The sequence below is a fragment of the Leucoraja erinacea genome, chromosome 2 (assembly GCF_028641065.1).
Source record: "Leucoraja erinacea ecotype New England chromosome 2, Leri_hhj_1, whole genome shotgun sequence".
Classification (NCBI taxonomy): domain Eukaryota; kingdom Metazoa; phylum Chordata; class Chondrichthyes; order Rajiformes; family Rajidae; genus Leucoraja; species Leucoraja erinaceus.
The window spans coordinates 104222908-104241034 of NC_073378.1; the positions used below are offsets into that span (position 1 = coordinate 104222908).

At 41.7% G+C, this 18127-nt stretch overlaps 1 protein-coding gene across 6 annotated transcripts in view; it reads left to right on the plus strand.

The window, feature by feature from the left end:
• Positions 1–18127, plus strand: part of LOC129713338 (cytoplasmic dynein 1 intermediate chain 1) — a 150631-nt gene that overhangs the window by 121265 nt on the left and 11239 nt on the right. For 5 of the 6 annotated variants that reach the window (XM_055662341.1, XM_055662325.1, XM_055662332.1 and 2 more), the window contains exons 14-15: positions 2313–2457; positions 11964–12104. In XM_055662341.1, coding sequence (XP_055518316.1) covers positions 2313–2457; positions 11964–12104 — 286 coding nt within the window. The remainder of the gene's footprint in view (positions 1–2312; positions 2458–11963; positions 12105–18127) is intronic. The other variant, XM_055662367.1, reaches the window with a different exon arrangement.

The following is an 18127-nucleotide window of genomic DNA, read 5'->3' on the forward strand; positions in this document are numbered from 1 at the left end:
TATCACAATCACAATCAATCACAATAATACTTTATTAGCCAAGCATGTTTTGCAACATACGAGGAATTCAAAACCCATTAAATACATTTTAACATTAACATCCGCCACAGTGACTCCTCCACATTCCTCACTGTGATGGAAGGTGAAAAAATGTTCAATCTCTTCCCTTCTTTGTTCTCCCGCGGTCGGGGGCCTCGAGCCCTCCGTTGACGGGATGACCTTGACTCCTGTAGCCGGCGACGATTGGGCCCTCAGCATCAGGGCGATCAGCTCTTGCATCGGGGGGGATGTCAGCTCCCCCGCGCGGGCGATTGGACCTTCAGGGTCGGGGCTAGTCAAACCTCTATGTCGTTGGAGCTCCCAAGTAGCCTCTCCCAAGACTGAGCTTGCGCTGGTAAAATCCGCAGGCCACGGTCGGAGGGATCCCAGGCAAGGGTTTGACTCCGATGTTAAGTCCACGCCCCGTGGTGGGGCTCAAAGTCAGTGTGAGGAGGCCTCCAGCTCCATCGATGGTAGGCCGCAGAGCGACCGGAGGTACGATCCAGAAAAAAATCTCATCTCCGGCAAGGTAAGAAATTGAAAAAATGTTTCCCCTCCCCCCACATAAAACAAACCGGAGAACATTTACACAAACTTTTAAAACATCCTAAAAAAAAATTTAAAGATGAAAAAACAGACAGACTGTTGGTGGGGCTGCCAATCGTGCGGCGCCTCTTGTGGACTATAGTTAGCCTGATATTGCACTGTAGTTAGCCTGATCAAACTATTTGGAAGTTTAGGGGGCGACACAGTGGCGTAGCGGTAGAGTTGCTGCCGTACAGCGCCAGAGACCCGGGTTAGATCCTGACTATGAGTGCTGGCTGTACGGAATTTCCCCCTGTGAATGCGTGGCCTTTCTCCCGGTGCTCTGGTTTCCTCCCACATTCCAAAGATGCGCATGTTTGTAGGTTACTTGGCTTCTGTAAATTGGCCCCAGTGTGTAGAATGGAACTAGTGTAGGGGTGATTGCTGGTAGGCAAGGACATCGTGGGCCGAAGGCCCTGTTTAAAGAGGTACAGTGGCGCAACGTTGGAGTTGCTGTCTTACAGCGCCAGAGACCCACGTTCGACCCTGACAACTGGTGTTGTCTGTAGGGAGTTTGTACGTTCTCCCTGTGACCGCATGGTTTTTCCTCGGGTGCTACCGTTTCCTCCCATACTCCAATGATGTACAGGTTTGTAGGTTAATTTGGCATTGACAAAAATTGTAAATTGTCCCTTTTGTGTAGAATAGTGCTAGTGTACGAGGATCGCTGGTCGGCGCGGACTCGGTGGGCCTATTTTCAGGCTGTATCTCTGAACTAAACTAAAATGTTTCAAATATTTATCATCCTCAGTTGCACCTTCCACATTTTCATAGTTTCCAGGTATTTCTTAGCAGTTCTTTAAAAATGCACAACATGAGCCTCCCACCAGTCTTCCGGCACCTCACCTGTGTCTTACGATGATTTGTATCTCTCAGCCAGAATTCCTGCAATTTCTTCTCTGGCTTCCCACAGTGTCGTTCGATATGTCTGATCAAAAAGAAATGTATCAACCTTCTGACGTCATAAGATGTCCACCACATGCTCGACTGTAACACCAACTGTCCTCAAGATATCTCCAATAACTTTCCCAAGTTTCCTAGTCTTCATGTCTTTTTCCACGGTAAAAATAGAGAAGAAATATTAATTGAGGATCTTGCCCATCTCCTGTGCATATATTGATGTCCACTTTGGTTTCTGATGGACCCTTTTCTCTGCTATCGGTAACTGGCAATGTGATTTTTACTCTTTGGTTTGTTGCAAGCAATTGACAAAATCATCCTTTTAACAAAATCTTTTTAGTACTTGCATGAAAAGCCATTATTATTATTTTTGACTAGGAATTCCTCCCGGAGTTTCATTGAAACATTGTTTTTGTGAAAGAAATTTTGGCTCTGCATATAACAATTTTGCATTTATGTTTATAATTTTAATTCTAGCGATTGATATAAGAACTCAACTATATTTTCACTTCAAATGGATATAACTGAGCTACATATTGGAATAAACATTATGGCCTGTTGGAGAATCCTCTTGTATCCTTTGCTAATGGCCACGGAATTTTTTTTTTCTCTTTGGATAATGTATATTGTAACTGAAGCATCTCGGCTGTGAATTGTGATTTTACAGCTATTGTACCAGATGTAAAAACTGAGTTAATGAACAGATTATTTATATCTGCTGGGCCACTAATGCATCTTTTTTGTTGCCCTGTTAATAAGTTGTATTTTTCATAAAACCTGTTTTCCAGTAAGGCTGGTATTGGTGAAATGTTCGAGGGGCATCAGGGTCCAGTGACTGGTATTAACTGCCACATGGCTGTGGGACAGATTGATTTCTCTCATCTGTTTGTCACCTCTTCATTTGATTGGACAGTCAAATTGTGGTCCACGAAGGTAAGATGCACTTTCTTGTATCTAACTGTAAGATTATGATTTTTCATGAATATTTTCTAAGCCATGATTTCTAAGATACTATGCATTAGAAATTTACATGCAACTTGATCTTTGTTTTTTACTTCTCAAATGAATCCAGAGCTTGTTAGGTGTCTGAATACTTTAGGCCACTTGTTTTTTCATGTTTACGTAATGCTAATATTTTCCAGCTGTCCAGATGAAATGTATGTTTTCTGAGCCTACTTTGTTGGTATGTTTTTGATCAGTCCAGATTGCATAGATTTAACATTTAATAAAATACTCGTCAGTACAGCTTCATCATCCGCCCCACCCCACACCCCTGCCACTTTAAACGGTTTAATTTCAGTAGCTTCTTCAAGTCTGAGACATAAGCCGTTTCATTTCCTAGTCATGATGCAAAAATCCACATCTGTAAGTTTTGTCAGTGTGACCAGTCTTGCAGTACATGTTGACATTCTTCTCACTTGGTTGCTGTGTTTCTTGATCTCTCTCTGTGGCTTTCTTTTTTTTTTTAATGTTCCTTTAAGTGAATGTAACCCTGCAGTTTTGGGCTGGCTGAGTAGGATGAAGAAAGAAAAATTGCGAACATTTTGTGGGGAAGTGGAGAAAAGACGTATGGAGGTGGCAAGAGGAACTGTGGGAGGTCAATAGAAGGAAATACCCGGAGCAGAAATAAATTGCTTCCCGCAAATGTTTTTTTTTTGGTGAAAGTCTCTGCAATCCGGAAGTGGCGGCGCTGCCTTGCAGCTGCGGCTAGCCTGCAGTCCGTTTTGTCTTTTCTTTTTTTTGTTTTCTTTTTGTCCTGTTTCAGTTTATTTTGCTTTGTTGGGTTGTGTATGTGTGGGGGGGGGGGGGGGGGGGGGGGGGGGGGGGGGGGGGGGGGGGGGAGGGGGAAGCTTGTTTTTGGTCTCTTCCTTTGGGGGGACGCAACCTTTTCTTGTCGTATCCCCCGTCTCTGTCTCCGTCTGCGCTGAGGCCTAATGGCGGAGCTTGCTGCCTCCAACGGGGACCGACCTCGAGGCTCCGGTGGCAGAGCCAGGACTTACTTACCATCACGAAGCTGGCCGACTTCGGGGCTGTGGTGGCGTTGCGGCGGCAGCAACCCGACTTCGGGGCTGTGGCGGCGTTCCGGCGGCGGCGACCCGGCGGTGGACGATAGCGTCGGGAGCTCACAGGTCACAGGTTGGTAACCTGTTTTTCCGGGGCTCCCGCAACAACAGCTTCATCCGCTGGACTGGAGGGCGGCAGCTCCGACCTCCCCGGGCCGCGGAGTTTGAACCGGCCTGTTCATGGAGCTCGGATTCAGCTGCGGGACTTGCTTACCATCACCCGGCAGGGTCACAACATCGGAGGCCTGGATCGCCTCAGCGCAGAGGGAGAGCAAGGAGGGAAGAGACAAGGACTTTGGGACTTTTGCCTTCCATCACAGTGAAGAGGTGCCTGGTGGACTCACTGTGGTGCATGTTAAACTGTGTTGAGTGTGTGTTTTGTTATTTTATTCTATATTATGACTGCAAGGTTAAACCATTTTGTTGTGCTGTAAATGTGCAATGACAATAAAGTTGAATCTAATCTAATCTAAATCATTTGTTAAAGCGATTAGGTCCAAGTCTACAATGGGATTTATTTAAATAAAAAATGAAATGCTTAAGGCTTAATAGTTTTTTGCCTATTGGTTAGCCCTAAAAATGGGTGTGCCCTAAAAATATTGTTTACGGCATAGCGTCTCCTGCACAGTGAAGGTGAACTGGCTGTTTAGTATCTTCCGTGCTCCTATTCTTTGCAGTTCGCCATTTATGAATCTTAGGCATTGAACTGTACAGAATAATAACAGGCCCTCCGGCCCACTATGTTTGCACCAACCGAGATGCTAATCTGAATCTTGATCTGAATCTCTCTGTTAGCTGCCTGTTAATGTATCTGCCTAAAGGTCTTAAATATTTTTATTGTATCTGCATCTACCACATTCCTTGGCAGTGCATTGCAATCCCTATCATTCTGTTTAAAAACTGACGTGCAAATCTACTTTTAAATCTCCCCCCTCATCTTAAACGTATGTCCTCTGATATTTGACATTTTCATCTTGGAAAAATGACACTATCTACTCTGCATACATCCCAAAATGTGTTATGTAGGAAGGAGCTGCAGTTGCTGGTTTGCACCAAAGATAGACACAAAATGCTTGGGTAAATTAGCGGGTCAGACAGCATCTCTAGAGAAAAGGAATAGGTGATGTTTCAGGTTGAGACTCTTTGTGTCGGATTCCATGTGATCTAACTTTCCACAACAGCAGGATCTTGTTAAAGTCCTTGTCACTATTACAGTACTGCCCTCAATTTTCTTCAAAAACACAAATTTGAGAGACATAATTTCCTACACACACGGCCATGCCCATTATCCCGAATCAATCCTTGCCTTTCCAAATGCTGGTAGCTCCTCTCTCTCGGAATCCCCTCCAATAACCTTCCCACACTGATGTAGGCTCATCAGTTGGGAATCACTTGGCTCACTTTTACAGCAGTTAGATAAAAGCACAACATTATCCACCCTCCGTTCTTCCAGTGCCTCACCCACAATTACAGATGATGCAAATATCTCTGCCAATGCCCCTGCAACTTCTTCCCTAGATTCCCACAATGATTGTAAATAAACTTGATCAGGTGCCAGGGCTGTATCCAACTTAATTTGTTTAGTTTAGAGATACAGCACAGAAACAGGCCCTTCGGCCCACCCAGTCCGCACCGACCAGCGATCCCAGCAGATTAACACAAACCTACTAGGCACAATTTACACATATACCAAGTATACAAACCCAAGCCATGTAACCTACAAACCTGTACGTCTTTGGAATGTGGGAGGAAACCGAAGATCTCGGAGAAAACCCACGCGGTCACGGGCAGAACATACAAACCCCATGCAGACAGCAGACGTAGTCCGGACCGAACATAGGTCTCTGGTGCTGCAAGTGCTGTAAGGCAGCAACTCTACCACTGTGCGACCTTGTTGCCCTTGGTGGCACTGGATTAGATATTTATTTTTTAAAAGCCATTTGCAACACTGCAGCAGATTTGAAATAGGCCTTTAAAAAATAAATTCTGTTGTGATGCTGGATTCTTTTACTCTTGAATGAGTATTTGTCTTTACAAATTTCAATAACAGTTGCTGAATTTCAAGCTAGATGCAGAGATTTTGAATCCCGTCTAGTTGGCCTTCAAGTTGCAAACTTGATGGGGATATTTTGATAACATTTATATTTATTTGGAAATTAGTAAGCGGATCAAAATGTGCCATCTATGGTGGTGTTGGGGAGCGGGGCAATTACCCGGAAATTGTGACCTGTCACATTTTTGCCGTTGGTCTGTTTGGAGTAGTTTTGGAATGTGTCTATATCACCTGGAGCATTGTACCCAGAAGAAGAAAGCACGGAGGGAGAATTGGAACGAGGGTGTGGCATTTTCAAGAGATGATTTTTTTCCCCTGAAGAATGTTAAGGAGCTTAAGGAAGTTGAGCCTTGTGGCTGTGCTGAATTTTGTGATTTGTTCTTTGAAAATGTATTGTCAAGGCAGAAATTTCAAATTGTATTCTTAGTCTTGCCTTTGAAAGCAGATTTGAGCATATGGAGGGAGGCATTAGCAAAATTATAGCTTGGATAGGCATTCCTAACCCAACGCTTTCCTCGTTATTTAACTCACTGACGGCGTAGTTCAGGTATCTTATCAACTACATTCTTTCGTTTCCTTTGTCAGATTCATTCATTTTTCTCACATCAGGAAACTAGACGGATCATCGTTTTTTTGGGGTTTTTTTTTTAACTCATTTATCAAACTCAATGATAAAGAATGCAGTGACTTAAAAAAACAAACCACAAAAATGTAATCACTTTATCTTCGGACTTAATTTACTGCTGTCGTAATTTTGTGTAGTTCGACATGATTGACTTGAATCTACTGTGTATACCAAACTGTGAAATATTTATCTTGTAAACCACTGTTTTTATAACCGTTGTCTTGCTACATATCACTAAGTTGAGTGAAAATCTGTGGAAAAGTCTAGTCCAACAAACCATCTGTGGAAGGACTCAGCAAGTTGAGCAGCATCTATGTGTAGGAAAGGATGGCATGTTGTTCCAGATTCTAGCTTTTCCAGTCTCTTGTCTCAGTCTATTCATTTCTCTTGCTATTGCAATAATCTGATGAAGGCATGAGACTGCAGATGCTGGAAACTGGTGGAAGAAACAATCTGCTGGGGGAATCTGCGGATTGAGCAGCATCCGTGCTGAAAAATAATGGTTGACACAACAGTTTAAAACCTCAAATTGTGATTGGGACTGAAGAAGACAGATAGCTAGTGTAAAGAGGAGATAGGGAGAGGCGAGACTGAGGCAAGAGGTGATTGGTGGACTGTGGAAAGGTGGAAGATGTTGGGCATATTGAGCCAGGGAGGGATGGCGTGGAGAGGCTTTGGCAGGCAGATGGGTGGAGGCTGAGAAGAGCAGAAAGAAACTAAGGCAAGTGGAGCCTGGAAGGGAGGGTGAAGGTAATGGTACCGGCTGAAAGACGATATTTAAGAGGGAGTTAGATGTGGCCCTTGTAGCTAAAGGGATCAGGGAGTATGGAGAGAAGGCAGGTACAGGATACTGAGTTGGATGATCAGCCATGATCATATTGAATGGCTGTGCAGGCTCGAAGGGCCGAATGGCCTATTCCTGCACCTGTTTTCTATGTTTCTATGATAAGCAGTTACCCCTAAGTCCCTGTCGCCTTCCACCATATTCCTCCATCCGGCTTTTAATTTCACTCCCCTTCTCTCCTTATCTCACAACCTTTTGTCTCCTTTACAGATCAAGCCATTCTCACTTATTACACCTATCTATCAAACACACAAATTCTCTCACCTGTATCCATCTATCATTACCAGGCCTTGGCCTGCCCCCACTTTCATTTTCCAGTTTTCTCCCTCAACCCACTCAAACAGTTGGAAGAAGGATCATGACCCAAATCATTGTCCATTGCCTTCACAGATGCTGCCCAACCTGCTAAGTTCCTCCAGTTGTTTGTGTTTTGGTTTAGAGGTGACCCATCACTCTCAAAGAGTGACCCCTGGTACTTGAATAATCCATTAGAGGAAATGCCTGCTCAGCGTCCACGTTGAAACTCTAAAAAATTGGCTTATAATGTTTTGGAAATCCTGCTGGTCCAGTATCTGGCGTATTTATTTGTCTAGGATGTTGCAGGAAGTATGGCCAATAGTTAGGCAGCAGGAGAACATAAGCTGGCAGAATAAGAAGACAAGTAGCAAATGTCATTTTGTACAGGGGAGGAGGTCGAGAGCCAGGGGTCTGGAGTGCAGCTGAGGCTGAGATCCAGTCTATGGGCCAGATGTGCAATCTGGGTCAGGGTCAAGAACACCATGGGCCAGGAATGTTTGTAGTTCTGTGGCAGGAGCTGGGGTCTTGAATGTTTGTATATTTTCTGCTTCCTTTCAACTCACTGGTTTACAAGAAAATTAACAGTGCAACGTTTTAAAAAAAAATAGCAAAGTGAATATGCGTTTACCTACTAATAGGAGTAACATCCAATAGTCTGTGAAATTCACTGGTCCTGCACCACCAAAACCCCAGTGTGCTGGGTTATAAAGCTTCTAGAGAATCTTGCTTATTTCAGTAAGATTACTTATTTTTTAAATTCAAATGAATATAAACTCAGTTCCAGGTCTGGTGAAGGTTAATGGACCTGAAATACTACCTCTGTTTCTCTTTTCAATCTGCTGAATGTCTCTAGCATTTTCTGTTGTTGAGTATGGCCCAACCTACTCGGCTTATATTCTGAAAGGCCATCCACACGGAATTCAAAAAGGTTAAACTTTTCCTGAATTGCCTTCAAATCAATTAATAAGATCAGAACTGTGAGAGTGATCTCGCCAATGCACTAACAAAGAAACTAAAGAGAAAAAGATCAGCAGGTCAGGCACTGTTTATGGGAAGAGAAATAGTTGATGTTTCAGGTTGAGAACTGAATTTAAAAACATCCCAAATTTTATACTACAACACCTTTGCAATATAGGCCACCATCCTATTTGCCTTCTTCATTACTTTATTTTGCTGTATACAGACTTCCTAAAATGTGGAGACCAGAACTGATTGCAATGCTATCGGTTAGGTTAGGCCATGACTATTGTCACTAAAATGGTTTGGTTAAACACTAGATTGCTGCCTGAGGATGTTCATAGTTCCTAGCATTCCAGTATGACTGTCCACGATATTCAACTCTTTTTATGAAGCGGATAATCTTTCATTTCCCCTGTATTACAAATCACTGCTAACAACTTGCTTTTCTGGCTATCTGTGAATTGACAGCAAATGTGGTTGCGAAGCCCTGTTCCTCCTCCTAAGCCATTGATTTTTTTTGATTTTTTAAAACAGTTGATCCAGGTACCTCTCCATCATTTGCAGCATCATCGGAGGATTACCCATCTATACATTCTCTGTATTGGCAATCTATTATCATGCTGACACTTCTCTGGGTGCAGTGATCTTTGATATTGTGCCTTAACCATTGTTAATTTGATAGCTCTGCCATCAATTCTGCTCTCTACACTTTAGGAAAGATATAAAAGTTTGGTTGTGGAAACAAATTAATAGAAAGGTTCATAGGATTTTAGCTGTGTTTAAACTGGAGGTGCTGGAGTTGTTCTTGCAACAAAGAAATTTGAGAGGGCTACAAACTCCTGATGGGTTTGGATGGAATGAATGGAGAGAAACTGTTCCCATTTGTGAGAGCTGGAGACATCATTGAAAGTAAAGGGCAAAAGATGCAGGGAGTGGAAATTTTCCCACATTTTCCCCCCCACAAAATGAGGGAATGATCTGAAACACACTGCGTGGAAGGTGATGCGACCATTGCTTTCTGAAATAATTTAGATGAGCTCTAGAAACATATTGTTTGCAGAACATTGGGGAAGAATTAAGGGATGGGACCTTGAGGATGATCTTTGTACATCTCGTAAACCTTCTCTGCACTCTGCAGCTTAACGGCATTCTTCCTATAGCAGGGTGAACAAAACTGAACACGATACTCCAAATGCGGCCTCACCAACATCTTGTGCAACTGTAACATAACATCCCAACTTCTATACTCAATACCCTGACCAACGAAGGCCAGCATACCGAGAGCCGCCTTGACCACCCTATCTACCAATGACGCCATTTCCAAGGAACTATGTAGCTGCACCCCTCGATCCATCTGATCTACAACAGTTCCCAGGACCCTTCCGTTCACTGTGAAAGTCGTGACCCTGCTTGACTTCAGAAAACGCAACACCTTGCACTTATCTGTATGAAACTCCATTAACCATTCCTTAGCCCACTTGCCCAGCTGATCAAGATCCTGCTGTAGTTTTGATGGAATAGTTTGGATGCATTGGGAGCAGCTGAGTTCCACTCTTTGTTTGGCAAAACAATGCTGAGTTTCTCACGATAGATAAATCTCTGGGCTGGGAACAGGTGTTCGTCGGACAGAGGTGGAGAGAACAGTTTGCATCATGAGCAAGCCTGCAGCAGCTTGGGCAGTATGCGAACGTGGAGCAATGCAGCTTAGTGTATTTTTAGACTCCAGAATCAACAGTTCAGTAATGTATCAGCACCAAAGTGGGCCACCATTATAATATAGTAGTCGGTATAACACTTTGGTAAAGATGATAATACAACCATGCACATAGCGGCTCAGTTAGAGCTGCGACAACACAACAATGGTGACCTGGGGTCCATCCTGATCTCCAATTCTGTCCGTGCAAATTCTCTATTTTCCACAGGATCCCTCTAGGTTTCCTCTGGATAATTGTATTGTTCCATGTTCCCAAGATATTTGGATTGGAAGGTCAGTTGGCCACTGTAATATTGCCCCTGGTATAGAGGTGAGTGATAGAAAATGTGGGAAGTTGATGGGAATGTGGGGAAAATGGAGTGGGATTAGTGAAAATGGGTAATTGCTGGTCAGTACAGACTTGACTGAGAGGTGCGTGCGTTGCTATCTAACCTTTCACATCTTTGTTTCTCGTGCGTGCAGTTCATTTGATGCCTTATGAATGTACCCAAAAGAGAAACATGTCATTAAGTTCTTTTACAAAGAGAGCCATTAGATTCTGAAGAATTAATTTCATTCACTGGCCTATCTGACTGACTATGGTATGAAAAGCTGCATTGCTGTTTTTTTGGGTGGTGACTCATTATTTATGATCTGTCAATCAAACTGAATAATAGTTTATCGCTATTTGCTTGGCCTTTGATGTTTCTGCTCTCAGTTGAGCTGGCAGGAGCCATTATGAGAAATAAGAAAATGCATTTTGCTCTTCTATGACCTGCTGTAATGCGATATATTATTTTGCACACAACAAATCCACTTTTAGCACAGCAGGATTTGACATGATCGAGTGTTGTATATTGGCAAGATAAGCTCAAAGTGTTGTTTGATGTACTTTTTGTTTAGTCCGTAAAAGTTAAAAAAATTCTCTTGTGTACATGCAATGTGTGCTCACATTTAAGTGTATAGTGTATTCTAAAGTGTGTATGAAGATCTTCATGCGATGATGTAGTCACAGAAAGCATAGGGATGCTTAAAAAGATCCATAATCTAAAGCATGGTGTAGTATAAAGGCACTCGGTGACAATCTTTAGTGTTTAAGAAGGAACTGCAATCTTTAGTGTTGTCAATATAAGAACAGCAGAATAGTCGAGGTTTATTTCCCACTGGAATGAAATGATGTGTCACAGAGACACTTACTTTTGTGAGAGTGGGTGCATTGGGTAGGCAGGGAATGTGTGTGTGTGTGCTTGAATAGGTGAGGGGTAGGGGGCAGAAAGAAAGACTGAGAAGCATCTATTATTCAAATATATTTTACTTAAGAGAAAATGACAGGTAATAACAGTAGCCCGTATGTTGGTCAGTGAAGTTGATTGTTTGCCTTTGATGTTGGCCAGTTTGTCCTTGCAGCTGTCCACAATGTAGATGAAATGTCTGGAGTGAAGATAAGCAGAGCAGGTCATGTGGCCCCTGGGGAAACCAGTTCACATCAATTAGAACTGTGCTGCTGCACTGGGTTTTTTCGCTAGATGGCACTCTGTATCTATAATGCCAGCTTATTGTCTGGAAGCCTGCAGTTAATTCTGCTGCCTGGTTCACTTAAAGCAGTTTTACCGCAGTTTGATTCATTTGGACATGTAACCTCCTACTTGTCGTGAATGAATTGTGAGCTGGAAGTCTAAATGTCTACCTGTCTGTGGCATACTTGTGAAGTGCTTATGGATTTTTAAAAATATATTATTTATCATACCAGGCAGCTGTTGTATTGAAGTTACTCCCACCTTTACAGACTTTCATCTCATTGGTTTATGACACTTTGAAAATGTGCAAAGTTTTTAATTAGACTTGCCAGACAGCCTCGGGCAGTACTAGCGCCACAAAGTCTTCTTGCTCTCTCCGCCTTACAGCACAACAAGCCTCTCTACTCCTTTGAAGACAATGCAGACTATGTCTACGACGTCATGTGGTCACCAGTGCATCCTGCACTATTTGCCTGTGTGGATGGGATGGGACGATTAGACCTCTGGAACCTCAATAATGACACAGAGGTGAGGAAGAAGTTAACCCTTTATCATTTAACTTATTTTAAACATATACTTGGAAGTAATTGCAACATCCAGTCTTTGAATGCAGGATCTTCTCTGCGGAAGTAATTGCCTGTTGATTTTAAACATCAAAATATCACTCGACTAGGGAAGATATAAGTTTGTGAATGATTTAATCCCAATCTTGCCTGAACAAGATCAAGAAGAAACCCCATTTTTAGTTAGTGCATGTTGTTTGGACTCCTCTTGGATGGTTTACTTTATACATTCCATATTAATAGTGTAGCATTTTGGCAATTTTGCAGGGCTGATTTATAAGAACAGAAAAAAAACTTAATTTGCTTATTTAAACCACCATGCTTTCTACTTTTTGTTTTGGGTCACAATGAAACAGTTTGTTCCATGAAGCCAGATTCTTTTTCTAAAAATGTTTCCACTTTTATCTATCTATAATATTTTTATAATATTATTTATATATGTATCATATATATAGTTTATATATAATTTTGTTATTTAATGCCACATCAACTCAAAAATGCGGGCAAGTCATTTCAAGCTGGACGTCAACGGACTGGAGACAAAAAAATCTTTTGAAGTGTCCGCAGCAGGAAGCGGTGCAGCCTTTTTAATTATGAGCTACACAGCTGCAGGATATGAGTGGGGAAGACTTCTTTCTGCATCAGCTATGTTTTAGGAGGAGGTCGTACTGCTGTCAGGTATATTTTGTGATACAAGGCAATAGACCAAATTTTGATTTAATATTTCATGGGGAAAGTTTAGTTTGGTCATCTGTTTTGGTAAAATTCCCTGCTGAAACTTATTTATTTAAATACTTAACCTTTTCATCTTCAGGATGGTACCAGAAAATATAATTCTCTCACCAGTTGTTCCCAATATTTTAAATTAAAATGGCTGAAAAAACCCCCTCTCATTTTTAAATGAGTCTAATTCAAGGAAATGCATTACTGATGATTTAAAGTACTTGCATTTGCTGTGTACTTGAAATACATACACATAAATACTGATGGCATATGACATGAATGAATGCCATATAATATTATAGAACTGCTTCAGTAAAAGCCCAGGTTTCTGGTGCAATAATATGTGTGTTGTTTACATACAAGTAGAAACTGGGGTACATCAAGTGGATCTTCAAGCCATTTCCAAAGTTCGGTAATCTCACATCCTGGACTTCTTCCACATTCCCACCTAGTTCCCACACCTGTTGGTTCAAAATCCTTCAATTTGCTCAAAGGATGAGGATCTCCAACCCTCAGACAAAGAATCTCAAAGACTAACAATCATCCGTGCAAGGAAACGCCCCCTCATCTCAATCCTAAATGCCCAAACCCTTTTATCCCATGATAAAAAAACAAAATGGATTAGAAAAGCTCAACAGACCAAGCAGCATAAGTGGAAAGATAAATAATTCTGAAACATTAATTCTTTGTTTCCATAGACATTGTGATCTACTTAGTTTTTACTACATTTACTGTTTTATTTCAGATTTCCAGCATATACCGAGACTAAATAACCTAGTTTTAGGCATCTTCTCATCTACTGTGTCAATCATTTTCAGAATATGCGAGAGAAATTTCATTGAAACTTGTCAGTCTATCCACATAGCCAAAATTGATCCAGCAGCACCAAAAGGTGCCCGTCTGCCCACTGTGTGCATGCTGTCTATTAGGTAAATATCAATACTAATTCCATTTACAGCACTCTGTAGCCCTGTCTTCTAAATACTACGAAATGTAAGAGTAGCTGGGCAGTAGTACGTTTCAAATACCAATAACCTCAGTGAAAAAATGCCTTCTAAAATCCCATCCTAAATCTCCTACCTCTTACCTTACAGCTGTGCTCTTTGGTTATAGATATCTTTAGACTTTAGATACAGCGCGGAAACAGGCCTTTTGGCCCACTGAGTCCGCGCCGACCAAAGATCACCTTTGTACACTAGCACTATCCGACACGTTAGGGACAATTTACAATTTTTAACAAAGCAAATTAACCTACAATCTTGTGCATCTTGGGAGGGTGGGAGGAAACCAGAGCACCTGGAGAAAACCCACGCGCTCACAGGGAGAATGCACAAACTCCGTAGAGAAGGCACTCGTAATCAGGATCGAACCCGGGTGCTGTAAGTTAGCAACTCTACTGCTGTGATACCATGCTGCCAAAGGAGAAAAAATTATCATACACTAACCTTTGAATCGTCTTAATAAATGTGTACACCATACATGGATAGGACAGGTTTGGAGGGATATGAGCCAAACGCAGGCAGGTGAGATTAATGTAGCTGGGACATGTTAGCCAGTGTGGGCAAGTTGAGCCGAAGGCCTGTTTCCATGCTGTATTACTCTGTCCCCTTCAGCCTCTTCTACTCCAAGGAAAACCTGTCCAGTCCATCCAATCTCTATTCACAGCTGAAACCCTCCATCCTGATGAATTTATTTTGAATCCTCTCCAGAACTTTACATTCTGTATTCAGCTTGCTTCTCTATTACAATTCTTGCAGCTCTTCAGTAAAATACAGATGGAAATTATGTAAAATATAGCAAAAAAAAATTAGATTCCTCATTTTTATAGCTTATATTTTGCTACTCTTGACTACTGGAGGTGCTGATTAGCCTCCTACTGAAAAGTACCACGTATTATTAATTCACTCTTCCAGACTAAAGTGTCCCCTGCTAATCATTCTGATTAATATCTTTAATCCTTACATCTTTAATCACCCTAAACATAATATTTATGTCATTGATTTACTAAATTACTAAAACTTATCTTGTTTATTTGTCCATTTGTTTGCCCGGTTTGTATTTGCGCAAAGACGGTACACGATAGCGCTACTATTTTTGGCCCACCTTATTCACCATTGTCCTGTCATGTAAACTAAACAAGATTTGTTCATATTGATGATATATCAATATGGGGGAGGGGAGGAGGATAAGGGAAAGAAGAGGGAGGGTAGAGAGGAAGGGAAGGGAGTGCTGGGGGATGAGGGGGAATGGAGGAGGATAAAGGTAGGAAGAGGGATGGCGAGGCGTAGTTGGGGGAGGGTTGCCGTGACTCGCGTCACAATGGGGATCTCTGGTGCCACAACGGGAACCCCTCGGCCTCGCCTGCGCAGTTTGGGGCTATGGGTGAGTGCTGGAATATCACGTTGGGGGAACGGTACGTAATGGGTCCCACTTGGTCTAGTAGGAAATAAAACTCACACTGCAAACTGTAGCCTGTTGACAATTAAGTGTCATCATGTAATACATTTTAAAAGTAGACTTTTGTTAAAATTGTGTGTTCAGAATGCTATGAATTCTAAGTTTAGGTATGGCTACATGTATGGCATGCAAGGATTTGTGATAGGAAAATGTATAAATATCTAAAATATCTTTGTGCATAGGTCTAATGGGTAGGTAAGGGAAACTAGTAGATGTAATGCATATGGATTTGCAAAGGGTGTTTGATAAGGCCCTATAGAAAAGGTTGTTACCGAAACGTTCAGGTGATTGAGGATAATTAATCCTTTGCATAATGAAAACAGTAGGAATAAAAAGGTGGCTTTGTTTAGCAGACTTGCCAGCGAGGTGCCACATGCATTCAGTTTCATAGCAAACACATCCAGAACTGTGCGCAGTACTCCATGGGCGATTTCACTAAGGCACTCTATCATTGGATTTTGTTTTACTCCTGTAATGAACCCCTTTTATAATAAAGGCAAACATGCTTGGAATAGAGGGTTTTAGCTATAAAGAAAGATTGGACAAACTTGGATTGTTTTCTCTGAAATTATGAGAGGCCTAGATAGGGTGGATGATCATAACCTTTTTTCCAGAGTGTAAATGTCAACGGGGAGAGGGTGGAGCTTTAATGTGAGAGGGGCAAAGTTTAAAGGGGATGTATGGGGTATTTGTTTATAGTAGTAGGTGTCTGGAATGTGTGTGGAGGCAAATACAATTGTAGCATTTCAGGGGCTTTTAGGTAGGCACATGGTTAAGCAGGGAATTGAGGGACATAGATCACGTGAAGGCAGAAAGGATTAGTTTAATTTGGCATAGTTAACATTAGTTTAACCTGACATCCTGTTTGGGATGGTTATTGTGGGCTGAAGGTCCTGTTCCTTTGCTATGCTATGTCCTATAGCACTTTTCATTCTAATTTCATCCTAAAAGCACATCATCCATTCTCTCATCTGTTCCACATACCAAATTTGATGACCACACATGATATTCCAATCTCCATGTGCTTGTACATTTACATAGTGTATCCACACCCACAACTCCATGAAACCTCTTTACACCATCCTTTGTACATGCAATCCAAATAGTTTAGCGTCATCAGCAAACCTTAATTTGGCATTTCACCTTCTCAGCCAAATTGTTGATATAGATCATGAAAGCTCAAACATTGATCCGTGCAGCTCTCCATTAGTCACAGCCTGGAAGGGATCAATTTGTTCCTTTTCTTTGCTTTCTATCCAATTCTCGATCCATGTTAGTATATCACCCTCAATTTTGTGCTTTCATCTTGTTAACCAATCTCCTGCAGGTGACCTTATCAAAACGTCTCAAAATCCAAATACACCACATCCGTCTTATCAAATCATTATTATTATTATTATTGCACTATTATTGTTTTTTCTGAGTTATTGTTATTATTTATTATGATTACATATTCTGTTGTGCTGCAGCAAGTAAGAATTTCATTGTTCTATCTGGCACATGTGACAATAAAACACTCTTGACTCTTGATTAGTCAGTACGATTTTTGTTTCTCTCATCAACCGGTCAAATAACTTCTATCCTTTAATTATTTTCAAATTGTTTTATAACTACTTCATTCATTATGGTTGCCAGAATATTCCTTACCATTGTTGTTGATTTAATGAACTTGTTTTCTCTTTCAAATAATTCTTAAGTAGAGATGTCACACTAACAGCTGTGAGATATCTAACCCACTGCAATTACAGCAAGCGGTTTGCAATGCAAATGGTATTTTGGCAAATGATGCAAGAAAGTTGGAGTACCAAAGTAGAACATAAAACAGTACAGCACAGGAACAGGCACTTCAGCCCAAAATATCTGTACCAAACATGATGCCAAGTTAACCTAATCGCTTCTGCCTGCATGTGATCAATATTCCTGCATTCCCTGCATATCCAAGTTCCTATCTAAAAGCCTCAAGTGCACACCATTCCTCGTCGTGTGTTGCAGGTACCCACCACTCTCCGTGTAAAAAAAAAAAACTTGCCCCCATACATTTCCTTTAAACATTGCTCCCCTCATCTTAAAGCTATGCCCTCTAGTCTTGGCCATTCCCACCATGGCGGGAAACAAAATCTGACTGTCTACCCTATCTATGCCTCTCATAATTTTACATACATCTATCAGGTCTACCCTTAACCTTTAGATAAAAACAATCTAACTGTCGAGCCTCTCATTTATAGCTAATATTCTCTAATCCAAGCAACATACTGGTGATCCTCTTCTGGGCTTCATGTAATGGGGTGCCTAGAACTGCACATAATCCTCCAAATGTGTCCTAACCAATGTCTTATAAAGCAGTAATGTGACTTCCTGACTCTTATACTCAATATCCCAACCGATGAAGTTTAGTTTAGTGACACATGTACTGAGGTACAATGAAAAGCTTCTCAATTAATACGGATGTAAAGTACTAATTTCGTACTTGCCTGCATTTATGACTCCACGCATGAATTCAATAGACAATAGGTGCAGGAGTAGGCCATTCGGCCCTTCGAGCCAGCACCACCATTCAATGCGATCATGGCTGATCATCCCCAATCAGTACCCCGTTCCTGTCTTCTCCCCATATCCCCTGACTCCGCTATCTTTAAGAGCCTTATCTAGCTCTCTTGAAAGTATCCAGAGAACCTGCCTCCGCTGCCCTCTGAGGTAGAGTATTCCACAGACTCACAACTCTCTGTGAGGAAAAAGTGTTTCCTCGTCTCAGTTCTAAATGGCTTACCCCTTATTCTTAAACTGTGGCCCCTAATTTTGGACTCCTCC